Raw genomic sequence first — 22,580 nt, 5'->3', positions numbered from 1 at the left:
AAGAGACCTGACCCACCCAGCACGTGATTTGGATCAGGTCCAATTTATATACAATCTAAATGTGTTTTTAACACAAGAAGGGAAAAGGTCATTTATCGCTACTCAACAACTGTGACTGATCGTTAATTAGTGGCGCATCATAGTGGTGCCAGTGGCATTTTCCCTCTTTATGTGAATGTGTTTAGGTCCGTCAACATTTTGGATCACAGCTCATCATCCTCAGGTATTTTCAGACTGGGGACTGAATTAAGTTTGTTTGTAGTGTACAGCAGAGGGATGATAAGAAATTAGGAGAGATGGTGAATGACGTGTAACAAACGTCCCTAGCCAGACTCAAACTGGGGACACTGTGGTTCACAGTTAGTTCTTCATCCCCAGCTCACCAGGGTAATGCAAATGGGTATCTTTAGTTTAAAATTACTTCAGGCTAGAGCCCGACCAATACTCCAGTAAAAAATTCACATGTCAATATATCGGCCAGTGTACACTTTTTTGCAGTGATCCCTCAAATGTGGTTATCAAGCACTTGTGATGTAATGGAGGCAGGATATTTTACATTTCATCAATAACCTTTTTGTATAAAATGACATCAGTGCACTGACACAGTGAACTTCACTGTGAATTTAATAATTATAAATTACCCCAGTCATCTTTTTCTGCATTAGAGTCCTTTAAAATAAAATAAGTTTTCCTATTGGCACATAACGGACAACATAAACACCGATACTGATATATCTGTTCTAGGCCAATATCGGCCAATTGATATCGTTCGGGCTTTACTTTCAGCCACTCCACTACAGGTTTTCCACAGGTCAGTGTTAGAGCTGCAATGATTAGAAGATTAAACAATTATTTGGCAGCTATTTTACCATCTTTTCAGTTGACTAATTGATGGTAAATGAAGAGTCTTTAGGTTTTGGAATGTTGGTTTATAGACTAAACGATGAATCGTGAAAACAATTGCCAGATTAATAAATAATTAAAATAATCATTACTTGCAGCTCTATTTGACATATGTGAAAACCTCTAAGATGTACCCCATCACTGTAGAGTCGTGTCCCTGTGAAGAGTGGTCTTACCGGTGTATAGCTGTGCACGCTGCCCACACTGTTGAGATTGACGGAGGCCAGACTCTGATCAGACAGGCTGTTGTTAAGGCTGCTTCTTGGACTATCGCTCCCTTCCTGGTCTGTGTTGTACAACGCCACCTGAAACACATACATGCACATTAGCTTATTCTCTCGCAGACACATACACACACACAGTAATGTTACCAATATCATCTCCAGTCTTGCTGATGGAGCATGTCAGCATTCCTCTGAGATAATGAGTATGAAAGGTAATGTTGGTCTATAGTTAAACAATGTAATTTAGAATGGGAATGTAAAGCCTGAGCATGTGTGTGCTGCATGCAGTGACATGCCATAATAGCAGAGTACTTTGTTTTCACTTTATAAAGAGTGTGTGTGTGTGAGAGACACAGGGTGCTGCTGAACACCCACCACAGTCACTGAGGGGTTCCAGCTGAACGTGTAAAGGGGTCTGGAGACAGCTGAGACATTCCCATCACTAAAGGTCACACTACTGGCGATGTCAGCCACATCTGCTCACCAAGCGCAAATCCGTTTGGGACAGCTAACAAAGGATTTCAGTGCAGCCGAGACACTGACCTTTCAATGTAGCAGCAAAACTAGCCGAACCACTTCAGGACGACAATCTTAATTATCGTCTAACAAGGTTTAGCCCTCCTCCCACCCTTCCCAAATAAAGTGCGCCGTCAGACAATTAAGACAATAGTAAGAAGAACGATCCAGATAATGAAATTAATGATACCCTCAGAGAAAAGCCCGTGTGTTGAGTTTTGTATTGTGAGAAAGGAATGGCAGTAACGCACTGATGGTGTGGCACTGGAAGAGGGCCTGGCATTCGAAGATCGGAGTGTGTGCATGTGCTTGTGTGTGTCAGTCCATGACTGACTGCAGCATGGTGGCTTCTGCTCATCACTGTGAGTGGAACAGAGTGGGCTCTGTGCTCAGCACAATGAGACAGCAGTGGCAGCAGCCTTCAGGCAGGCGGATTGGCCCAGCCCTGCCCAGCACCCTGCCTCTCAGCAGCAGCAGCAGACTGAAGCCTCTTGTCTTATTGCTGAGGCGCAGCGAGCTACCACAGAGGCCACAAGGAGGCAAGGCGGCAAGGAAACCCTCTCTGCTCTGACTGATCGGTCGGCTGACTAACGTGCTGGTACGAATCCAGGACCCACACATGCAGAGTGAGAGCATCTCATATTAAGCTTTTAATATGGAGCTTGGCTCCTGAGCTGGTAGAATGAGATAGAAATACTGCAATTTAAAAAAAAACAAAAAAAACAGAGCGAAAATGCTGAATCCAAATAACACTGTACAAGGAAGAGGGGTGAAGCTGAGGGAGAGGGAGAGGAGAATAGGGGGCTAAGTAAGAGAAGCTCATTAGGCAACTCTAGCCTTCCTCCACTCAGTGTGGGCTTGGCTCCAGTGTTCATTAGCGTGAAGGGGAGCTCAATGAGCAGCTAAGACTGAAGGCTTAAGCACGTCCACAAAATCAGCCTTACAATGCTAATCAAAAACAGCGCGCCACAGAAATATAAATGTTATGTGTAATGAAGTCATAAAACAGGCTTATAGCCTTAAGTCTCTCACCACAATCTATTTTTACTCCACTCACCCATAAAGTGTGATGATTTCTAAACCTCACTGCTCTGTGGTTTACGCAGACCCCAGAGTCCCCTGAGTGAAGACGCCCACTCGAGCACGCACTGTCACAGACGAACACCCAGTCACATCTCACCCACATACGTAGACGCATGCACAAACACACATTTCTACAGCTAAAGATGTACACAAAGGTAGGCTAACACACACATACACATACAAAAACACACAGACAGAGGCAGGCATGCTCATACAGGCAGGAGCGGCTCCACGGTAAATACTGTGTACGGTGTTAGCTAGCAGGCAAGCGAGTCAGAGTTCTATTCTTAGCAGCGAATTAAGTAAAAAGCCAGAGGTGTCTTTTACATGGGGGCCTAATCTGGAGCATGAGACATGGATTATGAAATCAAAGCAAGATTGGCCCAGGTGTCTCCAACAATGCCAGCTAGTGTTCAGCACAATCCCTGCATGCAGGATTGAACAGACAGGGAGAGGCAGAGGAAGAGAGGAGGAAGGGATATGAGAGAGAGTGAGAGAGAAGAGGGGAAAAAAGGCCAGACTATTCATCAGCAAACACGCTTTCAACAATCCCCGCTTTCCCTTCATCATCACACTTCAGTGCCAGAGTGTCATCACATTCATGCCAATGTTTAGGGCCACCTCAGAACACAACCTTTGGGGGAGGGGGGGGGGGGGGGGAGGGAGAAAAATCTGAGTCTGGTGTGTGAGAAAGGCACGAGTAAAAGAAGGGGGGGGGGGGACAATCTTGCGAGGAATGTCCGACAGGAGAGAGAAAGAGATTCTTGCTGGTTCAGTAGTCGTCTTGCCAGCGTCTCCCATTGGTCTATGTGAGAAGGCGGGAATGAGGGAGAGAGACTGGAATAGAAAGGGAGAGAGAGAAAAACAGAGAGAGGGAATTCCTGTGGCTTGGCACACTGCGCCGATAGAGGCGTGGCCTGTCGTGTGTTTACAGTGTAAAACAGTGAGAAACAAGCTCTCTCCGAGGAGTTAGGCGCTCAGATCTGTTGCTATCACACTTTGTCTTCTGTTCACTTCACCACCGTAACAGGTTTTGTCACAATCAAGTGAAAAAAAAAAAAAAGAGACAAATCAAAACTTCTTTTCATCAGCACTCACAGTAGTTGTGTTTTGTGCCGATTTAATGTTTTCTGCTTGTTGCTCTTCTGAGTTATTTGACTGGAGGTATTTGATGGCAGGAGTCCAGACTCTAAACTGTCAGCTCTTTACATTAGGGCCTCATTATGCTGTCACTGCTGGTGGAGACTGGTGCTGCGGCAAGTGCTTGTTTGTAGCAATCAGAGAGGAAAGAGGGTCATCTTTCTCCACACTTAGGCCCCTGAATCTGTCTGTTGCAGCAACATGAAAAAGTGTGTGTTCTCCATAGAATCGGCCCCTGGCTACTTGTCACTGACACGCTCGTCAAAACAAGCAGAAATACTCTGTAACATACTCTACATACATGTACACACATGTTATAACACACGCCGGCATATGCTTAGACTTTCGAGCCAACGTCATACACACATACTAACTCCTCTTTCCCCTGTTCACATTAAACGCTTTTTTTTGTAATGCTTGCAGCAAATGAATAAGCCACTCTTGTAGGCTTTTTAAAAGTACACCTGAGAGCTGCCCCCACTGGGCTCAGAGGATGAGAGCTTAAGGTTAAAAAGCCTATTTAAATTTCAGAGTGAGCGGCACACTCATAGCTAACAGCTAGCAGTCCCTGTAGCTTTGCTCTGTGATGTACAAGTGTTTCCGAGCTTTTACACATTTAAAAAAAAAAAGTTTTTAAAAGCTACAGAGAGCAGACGGGACCAACAGTGGCAGCGGTCACCTGTAATGGTGTCACACAAACTGAGAAACATGACCATGGGCGTCAACCTCCACTACAAGTGCGAATACAGAAACCCCATGCAGTGTGTGGTGTATCCTATTGCACGTCTGCACGGGACTGTGTAAGGTCTATCAGGTTGCAGCGTGCTAAGTATCAGTGTGAGCATCATATTTCCATGCTGAAGATAACAAGAACCTGCTGCCTGTTGTTGTAGAGGAAAAAGGTGCTGCAGTGCAGATAGTTGTGTATTTTGGTGTGGGTTGCATTGCAGAGAAGCTTTAGGCATATGAGCGTGTGCTTCTCTGTGTGTGCGTGTGTGTGTATCTCCCCTCTACTAGAGTGCTCCTCTCTCTGTGGGGAATAGTGCTGTAGGTGGTTGGAGAAGTGGGTGGGGTCAGGGTGCAGCCGTGTAGCCAGGTGTGTGTTGGAGCTGGAGGCTGGATGGCTGGTTGTAGTACCTTGTTAGTCACAGTGTTGATTGCCAGCGTTGGAGAGGCACTTCCAGAGATCATACACTCCATCCCCAAAGACTCCGACTCCAGGCTGTACGGCGTAGAAGCCTGTGGGGGTTGGGGGTGGGGTGTGGAGGCAGACAAAAAAAGATAAAAATTCAACACTATCCAATTATTAAAACACATGAAATCCCACTGCAGGTTGCAAGACCTGTATTATGTTTGTGACAAATCTTCAGCGCAGACCAGACACATATCCATCTGCACGGTACAACAAAAATAAAATGCAACTATTGTCACATGACAGAGCAACACCTTTATTTAGGTCACATTTGAACTGTGCTTTCTGAGAAGATGGAGACAACCCCCATCCCCACCCTCACCCTCACCTCCTACCAAACACACATACAGTACACACACACACAGACACACACACGCATGCCCCTGTCTTGCCATATAGACGCACTGTTGTGAGAGATAACTCTGCCATGCCTGTCTCCCAAAACTGCTTACTGTAAGAGGATTGGCTGCCAACAATACCATTTTTAATTCATGATAAACATAAATGAGATTTCACAAACTCTCAATTTCAATGTCTGAGACTCTTAATGGAATGCCTTGTAGGCAGACGGTGTCTAGAGGGATGGGAAGGAGGGGGGAGGGAGGGTGAGCACAGCGCATGTGTCCTACAGAAGACACACTCTTCACTTGGTGCATTCTTTTGTGTCATGCTCAGATCAGGAGAGCTGAATATTAAAAACAATGTACTTCTCCTGTACCTTCACCGTGTTGTATATACAACCTCACACCAGCAAACAGTTTGTTGAATGACTGTGATAGCATTTCCATGCTGCAGGGCGACTACATTAACAGCATGTTAAGTTTTATGTAGTCTGTATGCTCGCTTGTGTGTGTGTGTGTGTGTGTGTGTGTGTGTGTGGGGGGGGGGGGGGGGTAGAGACAATGGCGTTTGTTAGCGTGCGCGTATGAGTCTGCCTTGCCAGCCTAACAGAATCCCTCTCTCTCCTTGTAGCCTCTGGTCAGCCACATTGTGGGGAAGGAGGAGACAAGAGAGCGCTGCGTTGGGATGCCCCAGGGCCAGGTCAATCTGAGCAGCTCACTAAAACCTCTACAGCTGTACGTAACGCTGGACGAAACTCATCCATAATTAAAGACAAAAGCGCCCGCTCAGAATAGCCGGCGCACAGCTCTGCATTAATTGATGTTTGTTAAAAAAAAAAAAAAAAAAGTGAGTGCAGAATGTAATGTATGTAATGGCTGCCTGGGGCATAGTTTATTAATAAGGACCCCACTTCATGACAGGCTAGCGAAGCAGCATGGAGAGGAGGCAGTTACATAAAGTCTGGATATGAACTCCTACTGAGTCTCTGTGTGTGTCTATGTGTGTATGTGCGGTAGAGAAAGAGTGGGAGAGAAAGGAGGGTAAAAGGAAAAGAAAATTGAGGCAGAAGTAGAGACAAAGAGGCACAGATGAATCCTGAACCAAGTAGAGATAGAGACATAAGCTTCAGCAGAGGAGCAGCATATGTAGTTTCTCTGACTACACTCACCCGCTCTCCAGACCTCGGCCTCTTCTTCGGCCGTGTTGGCAGGGCGTCCTCCTTTGGGTTGGTGTCGATGGCCCAGTAAGAGCCCTGCAGAAAAAAGAAAGACCCGTGAGCTGATAAAACACAACAGATCGCTCTTTCACATGGCATCCCTAGGCTGTTTGGACTGGACTGACGTGACAGGACACGAGCATCGGATCTTTCTTTGGCAATGTATTTAAAAATCAGGAGGCCTCACATCTGCTCTGCTAAAGTCTGTTCCATCAGCTGAAGCCTTTATTTGAGTTGATAGCTGTGAGTTTGTGCGGCGTGTGGGTGGGCTTTGTTAGTACGAAAGGCTTGGCTTTTCCTCCTCTGCGGCTGCTCCTCAATGAGAAGCTGGTGAGGGCAGCTGGTGGTGGTGAAATGCTAAGCCTTTCCTGAAGCTGTACTTCCTCAGCCTCAGGTATTGAGTCAGAGCGCTGTTGCCAAGGATGAAGGCTCCACAGTCTCAGTGCAGGAATGGAGGCAGCGCTAGCCCTGCCGTGTTGCTTTCTTCTGAGGTCTGAGCGAGGCTAATCAAGGAGAGAACAGTTGGGGCTGGCTCTGGGGCTGCAGCGAGCAATTCCACAAGCAGGCTGCATTATTTATCTTTGCATTCGGCCCCATTTAATTTATTTTTCAATGGTGTTCCTCCTCGAAACCAACGAGAAATCAGCTTACAGTACAGATTTTTACCCCAAGGCCCTGCAGGTTCTGAGTTTATTTTTAATATTTCATATGGCCCCTGATAAAATCTCAATTGTCAAGAGAAAGTGAGATCAAGACCTTTAAAATTACTTCCTTAGCAGAGAGAATAATTGTTATTTCCATAAGAAATTCTCTGAACAACAGGAGAGGCCACAGAACAAGCTGTATCTCAAGTATCTATACAATAACGACTGCATACACAATGGCCTGCTCTTGTTAAAGCTGGAAAATCTGTTATTTTCACAGCTCACATACACAACTGCTGCAATTGTTAAAATGAAAAGCCACGGTTGGCCTATATTTGTCTGGGGGTTAAAATTATAAGTTTTAATATGTACAAGGCTTTGGGGTCAATTAACATTTTCCTCAGAGGGAAGGATAATTCACAGCACAATCAACCAAAGATGAAGAAACATCTCATATTGATGTAGGTTACAGTAAAATGCAGTGGAAACCTCATTACACACCCGATATTTTCTACAAGAAGCTTCCAAAAAAATGTTTGAAAAAGGTGAGAAAAGTGTCTTGACATGTGATCCATCTCTGTGTTGAGATGCAGGGGTTAATTGCAGGGTGTACAGAGGCAGATGTTTCAAAATTAGGATTCAGACAGACAAAGCCAGGCTTGGTGTTGTTCCTTTTAATTAGGGGGGTGAAGAACACATTAAGTTAGCCCTCATGGGAGGGGAGTTTCTGCATTTCCCTACACAGACCCCAAGAGAGTTGGCAGGGAAAAAGAAAAACATATAAAGAGTCATTAAATTATTCACAAATACACTGCAATATACTGTAGCAATGCCAAGCGAAGTGTGTCCGTGGAGTCTGGGGCAACAACGTCGCAAAGCTACAATATTCACTGCAGCTATGAAACAAAGGATGCTGTAAAGATTTTTTTTAAAACAGGTCCTGATAACAAATGTGCTCACTTCCCAAAAATGATGGAGCTCATTTTCATACATCAACATAACTGATGTCATCTACTTCCCCTTTTGTGTGTAAATATAGGAAGGACGAACACAAGAAGCACACCGGTCATCCTGGAAACTCCGGGCCGAGACATGCGGCCAATTAAAATAGAGATTATTAACGGTAGCCTTCACAGGCTGCATTTCTACCTCCGAGGTAGACAGAATGTGTATGTGTGTGTGTGAGTACAATACCAACTGTCATCTCTTACACCATCTCAGAGAGAGAGACAGACAGAGAGCGACATGACTCTCCTATCTCATCCAACCAGCAGTTCTCATATTCCTGCCACATTACAATATTGATGCAACATATCAAGAGCGGCTAGCGCCTCTTTGAAGTTGTCTTCGGGGGGGAGGGGGGAGGGAGGGAGTGAGGAAAATTCCAAATTAAACATTAAGGATGCGAGCATGTTGGCCATGCATTTGGAATGGGATCCATACAGCAATAGATTATTTTGTATTTAGTGGAGCAGCTCCCAGGAGTGTCAATATCAGAGGATTACAGCAAAACATGAAATTAGCATTCAGTCCCCATCCTCTACACAGCTAGGCGTAGCTCTTCATGCATGTGTCGGTGTGTACGTGCGCGTGTGTGTGCGTGTGTGTGTAATTATTTGTGCGGTTCCCTAAGCATATGTAGCGTATGTTCTGACAGTGCTGGGATGAAATCTGGGTTAGGCTACATATGGTTTAGACCTATGCATGCCAGTATACTAAATATAGGAATATATGCTTCTTCTTCGTGAACTACTCCGTGGACCAGGGGACACTATTTATCAGTTTGCTACAGATTGTGAAGTAAATCAGGCGGAAAAAAGCAACTGTAGGTGGTCCTACTGAGACTCAAATGTCAAATTAACATGTTGGACTTGGACATCCTTTAACAGAGAAGAAAAATGGAAGACTGAAAGCTGAGCAGACAGCAAATGAGGTCTGTTTTTTTTAGTAGGTTCAGCACCTTGAGTAAATACTTCAGGGACGCAAGATTCTGGAAATGACCTGACTTCAACCTTGTTATGGCCCCATCTCTACCAGTCTTTGACTTTTTCTTCCCTCACCCACATCTGCCGTCTGTGCCGGTCCAACAAACTAGTCTCTCCTTACATTTGAAATGCAATTCTGTGGGGGTGGGAGGTTCATAATAGATTACGAGCATGCCATGCATTTCCAGACTGTCAGAGTCCTGGCAGCCATTCAAAGGTAACATTTTTCTAGCAGAGATAGCTTGAAACACAGCAAAAAAAAAAAAAAATGTTCTAACAGAGAATGCTGCCAGCTGGGAAACTAAACACTTTCTGCTATTTGTATTTGTTTCATAGTTATATGCATTTGTCTCGGTTTGTAATAAACTTAATGTTTAAAAGGCTCACCTTTCCTGGGTCATCTTTGGAGCGAGGCACTTTGAGAAAACACTTGTTCAATGACAGATTGTGCCGTATTGAGTTCTGTGGGGGAAAAAAAGGAGAGAAAGCCGATGAGGTGAGTGAACACATATCAAAATTCAGATTACACAAACAAGTCTGTAGTAACTTGAGTGTTAAGAAGATCACTGCCAGCAGCAACGGGGACATACAACTTGTTGGCATGTAACATTTAGGTTTAGTCACAGCTCCTGTCATCGAGGTCAGCTCGTTTCAGTGGCATGAGGATCTGGCCTACAACTGTGTCCAGATTTCACTCTGCACACATATACAGGAACTCAATCTGCGTACAAAGCCACCAGGAAGCAATATCTTTCATCAATGTCCAACAAACTGCATTTTGGTTGCACAAATATGTTGAATTCCACGGGTGCCAAAAATAGGAGCCAGAAGGAATCCCACACTGGGATGGTTGCTGATACCAGGGCCTGATATTAATTAATGCTTCAGCGAGCTCCTGAGGGGGCAGGAAATAAATTATGTAGATCATTCTGAAAGTTAACTCATTACAGTGTTACAAGCTACTCCACAGTGGTGAAGAGGGAGGTTCATCCAGCTGCCTGATTGGGGAGGCGAGGTGGGCTGAAGTAGCCACAAGGGCTGGAGAGCGATGCTCCAGGCCTGGGTTAACCAGCTACAGCAAGGCCCTCAGAACCAGCTGGAGGCAGGCCAGCGGAGGGCTTACAAGAGCCAATGGATGCACACGTTTCTCCACTCCACTTTATGGAGTGGTATTGACAGATGGCCACACTGAAAAGCTGTAGGATTCTCTGATGAGTTTAACGGATGCAGGAGATGAGTAGAGAGAGGCACACAGAGAGAGAGAGAAAGAGAGAGAGGCACAGAGAGAGAGAGGCACAGAGAGAGAGAGTGAGAGAGAGCAAGAGACCCCCAAGTGCAAACGATGGGAGCTGCTTGTTCAACAGTATAGGCAATTATACCACAGGAGGGATGATAATGACAGCCTCGTTGTAATGCTGTCAATCTCGCCGCTTAAATCACTCTGAAATGCCAATGTAATCCAGGCGAAGTCTAACAATGTTCTCCAACAAAAAATATAGAAGGGGAAACTGGCGCCATAGTCAAAATAATTCTCTTCCTGTGCCAGAAGGAAATATTTTCTGAAAGTAACACTCAACCCAGAATTTATCTTTTGAGTATCAACCACTCGTCCCTGCAGGCCTGAAATAAGGCTGTAAAAAGACTGCAGTTTGCTCTATTCAGAAAGAATTCTTGTTCAGTGGATCCCCAAAAATTTGTTCATGACATTGGCCCTCTGTTGCAGCTCGCATCGAGTTCAAGTTTAAGACTTGTCTGCAGGGCACTGAAGGGAACTCCTACCAATCCGACCTCTTAACCTCGGCCAGACCCTACACAAAGAAGCACAAGGCCACAGTGGTCGTTCGCGTTGGTCAAAGCTCTACTCTTTTCTGACTCTGCAGTCATGGAACGAACTGCCCACCGAAGTCAGGATGGCAGAGTAACAGCCCTTATTCTGCTGCAGGCTGAAAACCCAACTTCTCACACGACACCTTGATTGCAAGCACTAATTGTCCTAAGCAACCGTACTGTAGCTCTAAATTTGCTGTTATTTGTTGTAGGGGTGTTGGGCTGAACTTGAATGTTGAATGTATGTATTGTAAGTCACTTTGGACAAAAGTGTCTGCAAAAATGAATGTAATGTAAAGGGAAGAAGAAAAATGTCCAATGGAACCTCTTAACACACTTGAATCATAACCCACCATTCTGCTATACCATTGTATGCTCAACAAAAGAAATATGGCTGAAGAAGCTCCTTTTATGCCTTTATATCTCCTTTCCTGAAACTGCATAACTCTACTTGAAGTAGCGTAAATAGCCTTATTTTTTGAAAATGTGTGTTCATAACATACTAAGCATATGTAAGGACAGCAGAGAAGTGGATAATGCTGTAGGACATGTTGACACTTTTTGTCTTGCCACCATTGTATTCCAATAAAACTGACAAAAATTCAAGATTACTATAGCTGTGCTAAATTTTAACAGCCACCTTCAAGACTGCCGGGCAGAAAGCTTAATACTCAAAAGATTTTGGGTGGAGTATCACCCAAATACCTGAACTGAGGAAATTGAATCCTTACACACAAACACAACAGTACAAAATACAATAGATGGGGTAATAAGAGACACAGACTCTCACAAGTCATATGCCAGCAGGCTGTCCTACGCCCACACACAAGACTTTAAGGAATCAAAACTCAAAAATGTTGAAAAAAAATCCCCAAAAAGAAAACATAAGAATCACAATTTAAAAAAAAAAGATGTAGTCTATCTTAGTAATTATGTTCATTATCAATTAATATATCAATTATATTTAGGATTATCTGATAAATAATTTTGTCTATGACGTGTCAAAAAAAAGAGAGAGAAAACTGGCAACCATGAGTCCTGAGAGCCCAAGGTGACATCTTTTCTTGTTTTATCTGAACCAAAGATACTAAATTTAAAATAAAACACAGAAAATTACCATATCTCAACATTAGTCTTCATACTTACCTGTAATACAATTATCAGTCAATTTTCTGTCGATCGACTCTGTTCATTGAACACTTTTAGCTCTTGTTTCTCTTATTTTAAGTATTAGCATGGGCATACAAAACATTATCGACCATTACAGCCTCTGTTACACTCCAGAATACATTTATGGAACGGTCTCAAGCCACAATGTATTTTGGTCACACTGCTATCGGATCTTCAAAACTACATACGGAAGCACTCAGGCCTACACTGATATTAGAACTCTCTGGTCTGGATATAATCCAGCTACAAGAAACTAATCTGAAGAATCAAATCTGAAAAGTCACATACAGTAGACCCTGGACCCTACACATGAGTACGACTAGAGATCCTGCTCACTCTCAGGCTCACATATGCTTTTCCTTGTCCCTGGCCCAGGTGGAGTACTTTACACAGGCTGCAGTGACAGCACCATTACATAGGCCCTGTCCTTTTAGCCACACTCTGTCCCTCGGCTTGTTACAGTTCAACACTAGTTCAGATGAATAAAACAATGCAAGCGCACGCAGAATGTGATCATGCATAGTGGATGGTGACAAACAGATACGAGGCCCTCCATTTAGCCACCCTATGCTACTTTAAAACCCTGAAACATGTCCAACAGGGGAGCATCTGTGTGGGAGGGTGTGTGATGCAAGCTGTACAATGCCATACACACTTAAGTACTTAAATCCATTTCTCCTTCACAGCCTGTGTGTGTATGTCTGAGTGTGTGTGCCACTTGATGCCAGGCGGACAGAAGCAGCTGAACTTGCACAGAGAGGTGGCTCTATCCATTAAGGACCTTCTGCTGGGCCTAAATCATTGATACAGTCAAGCAGTCGAGGCCTGCCGCTACATTAGAAGTTTACTTTTTAATGAACTCTGCCTGCCCGCTCGCTTCTCCTGACAGGCCCTGTGCCCGGCGACGTGCCGTACTGTGTCATAGAAACTCCTTCCACTGCTTTAGACACATATGTGCAGTGAAACCAACGGGAAGAGACGAACCAGAACAAAAGGGGGACATTAAAATATTACAGCAGCAGCAGGGGAAGAAAAAGAAAACATGATGACAGCGACAGTTGCTGCGTTTGATAGATCATAGTGTGTTTGCTGAGTTGGAGAGAAAGGGGAGAGCAAGACAATGATAGGCTGATGAAAAATTAAGGCCAATTACTGCTGCGCATATAAACAATATGTCAGCATTTGAGCAGCCGCTTCTTAGATTTATCTAAGCGTGTGTGGTACAAAGTATTTGCTTTAAGACAGCAGGCTAAGTTGGTATAAGTGGATCTACAGTACAGAGGGAAGTGAAGTAGGTGGAAGAGGTCAGAGGGTGTGAGCAGTGGTACACAAAGTGAGTCAGACAGAGCTCACTGCAGGGGTCCTGCCCAAGTGCTGCCCAGCATCTACCTGCAACCCCCACAGAGCACTTCATATCCAACCTCAGCACAGGCCTGAGCGTGTGTGTGTATTTGTCTGTGTATGTGGGATGCCTCCTACACACCTTAAAACACACACACACACACACACACACACACACACACACACACACACACACACACACACACACACACACACACACACACACACACACACACAGAGGAACGTGTCTCCTAACAAATGGCGGTGATTTAACACACCAGGACAGCAGTGGAGGCGTAAGCAGCTCCGCCCTCGCTGCCCCCCCTGCTGAGGAGCGCTGCAGCTCAGCAGAAGGGCCGCCAGGGGAAAGTAGGTCAGGCTGACCTCTGCGCTCAGCGTGTCAAACGTTCGGAGTGAGCTAAAGGGACAGGCCATGTCAGAGCCCTGCTCCTCACAGCTGGGGAGGAGGAGGCGCCCTGTGCACACGGTTAGGGACCCAAGGGAGCAAACTCGGCATGCTAGGACAGACACACGTATGCACACATACTGGTTATGACATAGGGATGAACACCAGCAACTGAGGGAGAGGAAGAGTCACACTGTGGTCCAACGTGAGTGAATCAATGCCCCCGTAGGTTCCTGGCCTTCCCACATTCACACCATCTTTCTGCAACTTTATGCCTCCAGACAAAGCTTTAAAAAAAATAAAGCATGCGGGGGCTCTAACCAACCAACACACGGCCCACTCTTATATTTCCCACAACAATGAGGCATAAGTCCAGTTGTGAGTTTACTTGAAACATTCCTGGGACCAGGTGAGAGTCTGAGACGACCTGGAGGAGCTCTTAAAGTGTTAAGATTAAACTCCAAATGGAGAAGAACTTAAATGCTGCTGGATTTGCAGTCTTTGTGATCAAAGTGCTCTCCCTAGCATTGCAGTGTGTGGGAAAAATAGGCGGAGGTGAACAGTGTCAGGAACCAGTGGTTAAACATTACAATGACCTCTGCTACAGGAGCTGCTCATAAAGGCTAATATTAAGAAGGGAAAAAAAACCTGATTCATGAGTTCAATTCACGTTTCCAATAAAGAGCAGGTCCGGGGAGGAAAGCAAAGGATGTGCAGTTAGCTCAGAGTGAGGCAAGGTGAATTTAGGTGACACTGCGTACCCAATCGGAGCACCCGGCCTGTTTAAGTTTATCCCATTTTGTATGAAATCAACGTGTCTTTCCACATTTACAATGAAATAAAAGACAGGATGTACCACAGGGCTTTTGTAAGGATCTCATTCAGACTTGTGTTGCCACATCTAATATCTTGTATGGAGTGTCTGTACAGATGAGGGGAGAATCAGACAAACCAAAGCAAACATTTTTGCAAGTGCCATTGCTTTGAGGATAACTCTCTCAAATTGACCTGTCAGCAAGTCTGAATGATGGAGAGATACAAAAGACTTGAGCTACTACTGAGATAGACGCTTCAGATCTGTTCAAAAACACAGATATCTTTTAATGAATGAATGGTGAGAGGAAGGAAAGAACTGGTCACTGGGTGGGCGAGTGAGCGAGTGAATGAATGAGTAAGTGAAACAAAGAAGATCTCAGGGCTGGCATAATGAACATGAGTTGTGTTTCCAACATGGTGGACTGCAGATATCAGTAGAAAGAGATGTCACAGTAGACTACATTTTAAATTTAATCACTGTGTGAAAATCATTTTATGAAAGGACGGAAGTCCGTCTAAAATGACACATCGTTTCCTGACACATGTTAGAAGAATGCAACACTTGATTTCCCAACAAGTATAATGTTTGACCTTTTAACAAAAAGAAAGATGGGTGCCTAATTCAGAGGAAACTACAGCAAAGCAAAGAGGAGGTGGATTTTGCTTGAACATTATATTAGAAAGAAAGACAGAAATAAAGACAGAAAGACAGAAGAAAGAAAGACAGAAGAAAGAAAGAAAGGGAAGTGAATCAGTAGAGATACAGTAAAAACACACACACACACACACACACACACACACACACACAGGTAGATTACTGTATTTTTAGGCCTTTGTTATTTTCTATGGACCCTGTGACATGCCCACCAACACAGAACATACTCCTCAGCCTCGGGGATCTGCACCGAGGCCACGGAATGTAGCACCTTCGCTGTCTATTTGTAGTGGGTGTGGGAAGAAGGCATGTGGGATGCCACAGCGTTCGCTCAGCAAGGCACCGCTTTAAAAAAAAATAATAATAATTTATTGAAGACACATACACACAGGTAGAGAAAGGTAAATTTGTCCAGGTGCAATCACCAGATGATTTAATCCTGTTAGCTGTGAGAGGAGCTGTGACCTTAAGGCTGTCAGAGCAAGGCTCTTCTGAATGACTGGATGAAAACCTGCTGTGTGATGACAAAGGAGTGTCAGTATGCTGTATGCTTCAGCATTTTGAGCACTTAAAACCCGTCACCTCCTATTTTACCACACGCGTTCACATGAAAATTATGAGACAAACATGCCTTAAAGGCTCCCGCTGTAGAGCAGGTCATCCTGGGCTTCAATGACAAAAATAATTACATTAAACACCTATTAAGGACTTATTTAATTCTATTTAGCACTACTCAAGCCTTATTGACTAAGGTGACCCCTCCCCCACTGACACCATACTGTCAGAAGTCTTCCAACACACACTGCAAAGCTCTCTCGCATCTAGCAAAGCTACCGAGAGACCCAAAGCCCACACTCAAATACCAATGAAGTCAACTATAACGATTTTTCAACTTCATTTTTTTAACCATCTTCAAAGGCATTTGATCTGCCTCCCTTGGCATCTAGTAGTAATGTGTTGGCATGCTAGGTTTCAAAACCCTTAGTCTCTGATCTTTACTCACTTGTATGTAGTTTTAATAAAACATGAACACTTTGCTTGCCTGCCGCAGAAAAATAACATGCCAAGGTGAAATCTGTCATACATATAATAACCTGTTACTCCACGCTAGGAGAGCTCTACGTCTACGTCCAGAATGCAAAGACAAAAGAAAATGAGAAAAATCAAAATGATCGCTAACTTTTGCTTTATAGTCTCGGGTCATCTGGTGTAGCACACTGAGGTATTATAGTAATTAAAACTCAACAGCCACTTCTGCAGAAGGAGATGACACTTTGGGGAAATTGTATTTTTCTCCCCCTCCTCCAACAGTAAACATTTGGCTAAATTAAACCCATTTTTCACTGGCAGGCTAATATAATGAGGGCAATACATGCAAGAAAGAAATTAGCTTGATAAGCGATTACATGTGTGGCCTCAAAAAGGACATGTTATCAGGAGAAGCGAGAACATTGACGGCAACAAAACCCTTGGAAATGCTTGGACTTTATTATAAGGATTGTTTTTTAAAAAGAGCTACAGAGAGTACAGAATTAATGAACATAAAAAGAACAAACAAAGAAAAAAGAATCAAAGATGTCAACCTTCCTCCTGCAACTACAGGGGAGCCAACTGAGATGACAACTGAGGTCACTGATTTGCATCAGCCTCCACAGGTGTATGGTTTCCAGAGGCCAGAGCCATACATTCAAACTGCAGGAAAGGTAAAGAGGATAGACAGGTGAGGCTGCAGGTACAAAATGTGCTTCGTCAGTGGACAAATGCCGCCTCAGAAAGAAGTGTAAGGTGTGACATTTGTTCTAGATAAATACAAGCAAGCTAACAGCAGTCTACAGAAATAGTAGACTGTCTCTGAGGTCATATTAGACCAAGCCGTCTACATATTAACCACCGCCGGATACACATTAACCAAAGAGGTCTGCGAACATACAGTAAAAGTAGACAATGAGCTAACCTGCCTATTCTGATAGTGTGGATTCCTCCATAACACCAAGCAAGCACAGAAATTCCAACTTTATCTGCCATGTAATTTTGCTGAGGGTAATCCAGGGATACTGCATCCTATAGAGCTCAGACAATAGACGGAGCCAAAACAAAAACCCCATAGTTCTCTAGTGGCATATAAGAAGTTTATGAATGCTGCACCAAGGATGTTCCCTTTTCAACAGAAGCAGTAGGGTTAGAGACCAAATGCTCCAATATAAATGTTCTGAACTCAATCTCACTCAGACACGTGCGCCCACATTCCCTTCCCTACCTGCTTTGTTGCTTTAAGGCCAACCTTGGAACGGACCTGTACAAAAATTCAAGGAAAAAAAAAACAAACTTCTGCATTATTTTCTAGGTGCACTCGAGGTTACAGTCCTGGCTTGAATGCTACGTTTGAAATTTGAGCATTCCCCTTATAAATTGGGAGGCAGTCGCTGCAGATTTGAAAAGCTGTGGGGGAAAAATTCACTTAATGCAACGCTGAATGGCAGGTCACACTACAACAAAAGCCCTGAGCCACTCATATGAGGCCTATTTGATCACAGTCCTTCAGAGAGCTATCCGTCTTTGTCTCTCTCTTTTGCCGATATTTGTGTCTCTCCCACTCTGTCTCACTCTCTCGCTCAAAGCCAAACTGCACACAGTCGAAGCACTTTGCACAACCTCTGGTGTTGCTGCTACACTTGCGATCACTGCTGCACAGTGCGGCGTGCAGAAGTGTAGGATTATTCCATTAAGTGGATTATTTCAGAACATCTCTGACCTTCGACGGGGTTGTCATTGGCAATGAACCAAAAAGGAATGGAGGAGAAATGATGATGGGCACCGACCTCTCTGGAAATTGGCAGGATTGAGTGATAGATAACACAACTGAACAGTAAACCGGTCGGTACAACATAGTAGATTAGGCAGGAATGAAAAGGTTGAGATGTGGCAGGACTAAAATCAAGTCAGGAAAATAAACCTGTGCAACATCCACTGCAGAAAATCAAGAATCATGCTTCAAGTTAACTTACAGCAACATTACTGCAAATCCTTAAATGGCCTTCTCACTGCTTTAATCATTAAATACTTCCAAATGTCAAATGTTATTTAATGGCATCTGCTTTGTAGTTGTCTGCTTCCTGTAATTGCTGATAAGTCACTGGATGTCATCTACCTGATACAGTTAGCTCTTGGTCTCACAATTTAGCAACTGACGAAGCGAGAGCGAACGTTAGCTAACAAACTAATACAGACAACATAATGTAGAGCTGGGCAATGTATGATATATGTCATTATTATATGAGAATTTATATCATCTTAGACTTTGAATGTCATTTTAACATGATAAGTGTTGTCTTACTCAACACAACAAACAGTTCTTCTTGTTCTAGTAATGGCCTTTGACAATTATTATATCCTCAAAAATCAAATTTTATTAATATTTTGTCATTGTACCAATAATCATCCCTATAATATTGCAATATCAATATTGAGGTATTTGGTCTGAAATATTGTGATATTTGATCTTGTCCTAGCATTTCTGAAGCCAGATTTCAAAATATCGAGATGTGTATTGTGACACAGCCTAAAAATATTGCGATATTCATCCACTCCTACCAGAGTGCACTGCACATTAGGGCAGTAGGGATGAGTGAGTACACCATCATCTGCATCTGTATACTTAACTGTTCAACCAACTTAATTATCTGTATCTGTATTCGGAATGGGTGGGGCATAAACTAGAAGTGGGAACATGGAACAAAGTTGGTGATCTAAGCCTGAAATTGATATGAGTTGATCAGAAGTAATAATTATTATTCATTAGAAAGAGCAGTAAATAAACTTCAGCACGTCAGCTACCCAATGAGGATTTTCCTTTACCACGAGTACAGATAGACATATTTTATCCATATCATACTAATAAAAAATACATTATCTGCTCCGGATACTTATTTCAGCCAATGGTCCAGAAAAATCATAATGGGATGTATTTTTTCTCCACAGACAGTGATTTTTATGCTTCTTTTTCACAAAATTTTAAAATCATGATGGTGTGACATTTGTTGGAGTCTGTACCAAACAAACATGTTATCTTACTTCTTGAAAACAGGATGTCTTGCCCAGGGCATCTCTGCAGCACTACCGTGCTGCATTATAATGCTGTTTCATCACACATTTTACCTTTATTAGATATTTTCAGCTTCTTGCGTTTCGGATATTTCACTTGTTGCAATTTTTGGTTATATTTTGAGTAATCGTGCAGCCGTATTTCTAGGTAATGGAAGTGTACATATTGCTACTCATAAAATCAAAAAAATGAGAAGCCTGCAAACAGAACTGATCCTGACCTTGATTTTTTTGGGTGACGATTGAGCACAGGGAGGTTGTAGTGACGGGATGTTTTATGTTTTAAGGGGGTCAAACTCTGTCAGTCTGTCTACTCTCGTGCACTCAGCGCCTAAAGTCATCACAAGTTGCATCAGCCAAGAGGAAACAAAAATAATTGACAGATTCTCAAATGGGAAAAAAAGACATAGCACATACTGTGTGCTTGGTCGCCCGAGACAAACTGAGAAACTGGTACAGTACGGACTGACAATATCTGAAAAGAGAGCCGCCTTTCACAGCGCTGTAAATTGAGTCTGGTTCTCTGAGCGATGCGGGCTCACACTTTTCTCTTGTGCTACACAGGGCGCTTTTTCTCTCCCTTCCTCCTCCACTGCAGAGGCAGCACAAGGCCATGAAAGATTGGAGGCAAAGTGACGTCCTCTGGTTTATCCTCCCTGAAAGCCTTCGCATGCTCTCAGTTCCACATGAGGGATCTGATGAAAGCCGTTTGTCAGTACGCCACTTAATTATCAGCCAGAAGAAGAGCCTCTGATGCTATCCTCTGACAATGGCTCACAGCAGCCTGCTGACTACAGTGCCCACTAACAATGAAGAACTGACTGCAGCTACTAATGGTGACGGGGTAGTGCCAACTGTCCACTTAAGAGTTAGACAAATTAAGTAGCGGCACAGAGAGTCTTTTGTGCGCCACTTCACTGTATATTCTTTACTCCGTGGGCTTAAGAAGCAAGGAGCAAATTTTACATCTACATACCAAAACTGTAAAATGTGATGTTTGGATGACAAAATGCAAAACAGACGTAGTGAAAACACACTATATTGAGCTGAGGAAAAACTGAGACGTTTTGACCTTTTATTTTTCCTGCATGTCTACACAAACATTATAGAGTTTATGCTGCTGCTCAATATGCACGTTACCATCAGAATACAAATAAATAAAACAGTCACATGCGCTTCTTAACCTTCTATCTTTGCATAGTCTTTTGACTGTAGAGAAACAAACAGTGATTATAGCTATGCACCAATATTATTTCTGTGCAGACAAAGAAATAAGTCCATTAACTGTGATTTAGTTAAAGAAACTCTATCATCTGAATTAAGTATGATATTTAAATATCATACGGAGGGAAATCACCTGTTCGACATGAGCACCACTCTGGCTTTGGCTGCTTTAGCCTTGCTGGTGATGCTGAGTCTATTTCAAAACTGACTAGGGTGCAAAAGATGAAGATCAGCCAGATAAAGGGCTTCATTTTCTTAATCGGCTGTGTTTGTGTCATGAAAGTCACTCTTAGATTTACAACATTCATCCCTGAGGCTCTTGAATACACTCAGCTTGAAGGCTACTACACAAGCTGAGGAAAAAAGTAAGCCATTTACCATCATCCGTATTAATCTGATCTGATACTTAGCTTTTCATTAGCAAAGTACATTACTGTACATCTCCATGACAAACACAGGGTGATGACTCAGTGTAACCTTGGACTCCCTGTAGTAACCTGTCAGCAGGGCGCAAATCCACGGCTCATTTTAGAATCACTGCTCTGCGCTCACTAACAAACTCTGAAAAAAGCCAAAGAGAAGCTTTTTTTGTAATATGTATTAGATTTGATTTCCTTCTGAAAGGGAATCACAGACCCACCCTACAGTCCATTAGCCAAGTTAATGCAGAGCTGCCAGACTTGCTGACCCATTAATAATACATTGCAGTGGTCAAAAGAGGCCAGACACCTCCGTGCACCCCTTCATCCCTCTACACGGCCACATTAATGGACTAATTCAGATGCAATTAACTGGTGGGGAGAGGCTGTGGCCTTGCGGCTGGTGGAGCACAGGCTGAAGGGCTCACAGCCAGGGCTTGGATTATAATCATTGCGAGCACACACATGAACACACACGCTCACAAAACAATTTACATACTACTAGAAAGGAGCCGACACATTTGTAGTAACACAGAATGTAGCCATCGCCCTCGGACCAGAAGAAGGAGGAAATTAATGAATATCATTTACACTAGTCATCATATTTAGCCTTAGAAATAAAGTTTTAAGTGGCCCTTGGTTGAAAATGTGTTTTAGCTAAAAAAATAAATACATAAATACATTTTTAAAAAATCCGTTAAAACACCATACATTTTTGTTTTGCTTTCAGCCACTTGGAGGAGGTAGAAGCAACAACCTTTCATTGGAGTTGTGTTTGTGTCCACCTGACGAATGTAACACCGATATTTACTCTTCTTTTAGCTCTGATTTGTTTTCCACTCACTCATGACATATGTCAAAAATATATGTATCTTTAGCTGCTAAATGCTCAACTATGTTCAGCTGCTATTAGTCAGTACATCTGACAGCCATTTGGTGCTGCATAGGAAATGTACAGTCGGTTTTGGGAGCTTTTTTTGTTGAAAATAGCTGCCTGCTGTGTCCGAAAACAGTGTGAGAGCTGTGCGAGGGAACCAAAACACAAAAAATTAGGAGATGGAAAACCAAAACAGTGAGCTGAAAGACACTATGAAGTACAACTGAATAAAGAGAAACAGCACAGCAAAGTATAAGGTGTCATTTGATCATTGTAAAAGGCATACCACGTACATTTGAATGACTGGACCTTTGTAATGTTTTGTTTTGTTGTGTACTGATTATCCAAAATGTTTCCTTAAAACACAGAAAAATCCATAATTTATTCAAGGTAACGATGTGTTTGATTTGTTTCCGTCAATGGCACCATATCTTGTTTATCCCCTCTACTAACTATAACTTTCGGGGAAACAGGAAACACCAGATGACATGTCAGAGAA

The 22,580-nt window shown here is 43.2% G+C and overlaps 1 protein-coding gene across 1 annotated transcript in view; it reads right to left on the bottom strand.

The window, feature by feature from the left end:
* foxj3 (forkhead box J3) overlaps nt 1-22,580 on the bottom strand; it is an 80,335-nt gene that overhangs the window by 13,187 nt on the left and 44,568 nt on the right. The window contains exons 3-6 of the mRNA XM_073468800.1: nt 9,633-9,707; nt 6,569-6,652; nt 5,004-5,105; nt 1,080-1,208 (exon numbers count right to left, since the gene is read on the bottom strand). Coding sequence (XP_073324901.1) covers nt 1,080-1,208; nt 5,004-5,105; nt 6,569-6,652; nt 9,633-9,707 — 390 coding nt within the window. The remainder of the gene's footprint in view (nt 1-1,079; nt 1,209-5,003; nt 5,106-6,568; nt 6,653-9,632; nt 9,708-22,580) is intronic.

The sequence above is a fragment of the Pagrus major genome, chromosome 6 (assembly GCF_040436345.1).
Source record: "Pagrus major chromosome 6, Pma_NU_1.0".
Taxonomy (NCBI): domain Eukaryota; kingdom Metazoa; phylum Chordata; class Actinopteri; order Spariformes; family Sparidae; genus Pagrus; species Pagrus major.
The sequence above is the reverse complement of the archived record's forward strand: the minus strand, read 5'-3'. Positions and strand labels throughout refer to the sequence as shown.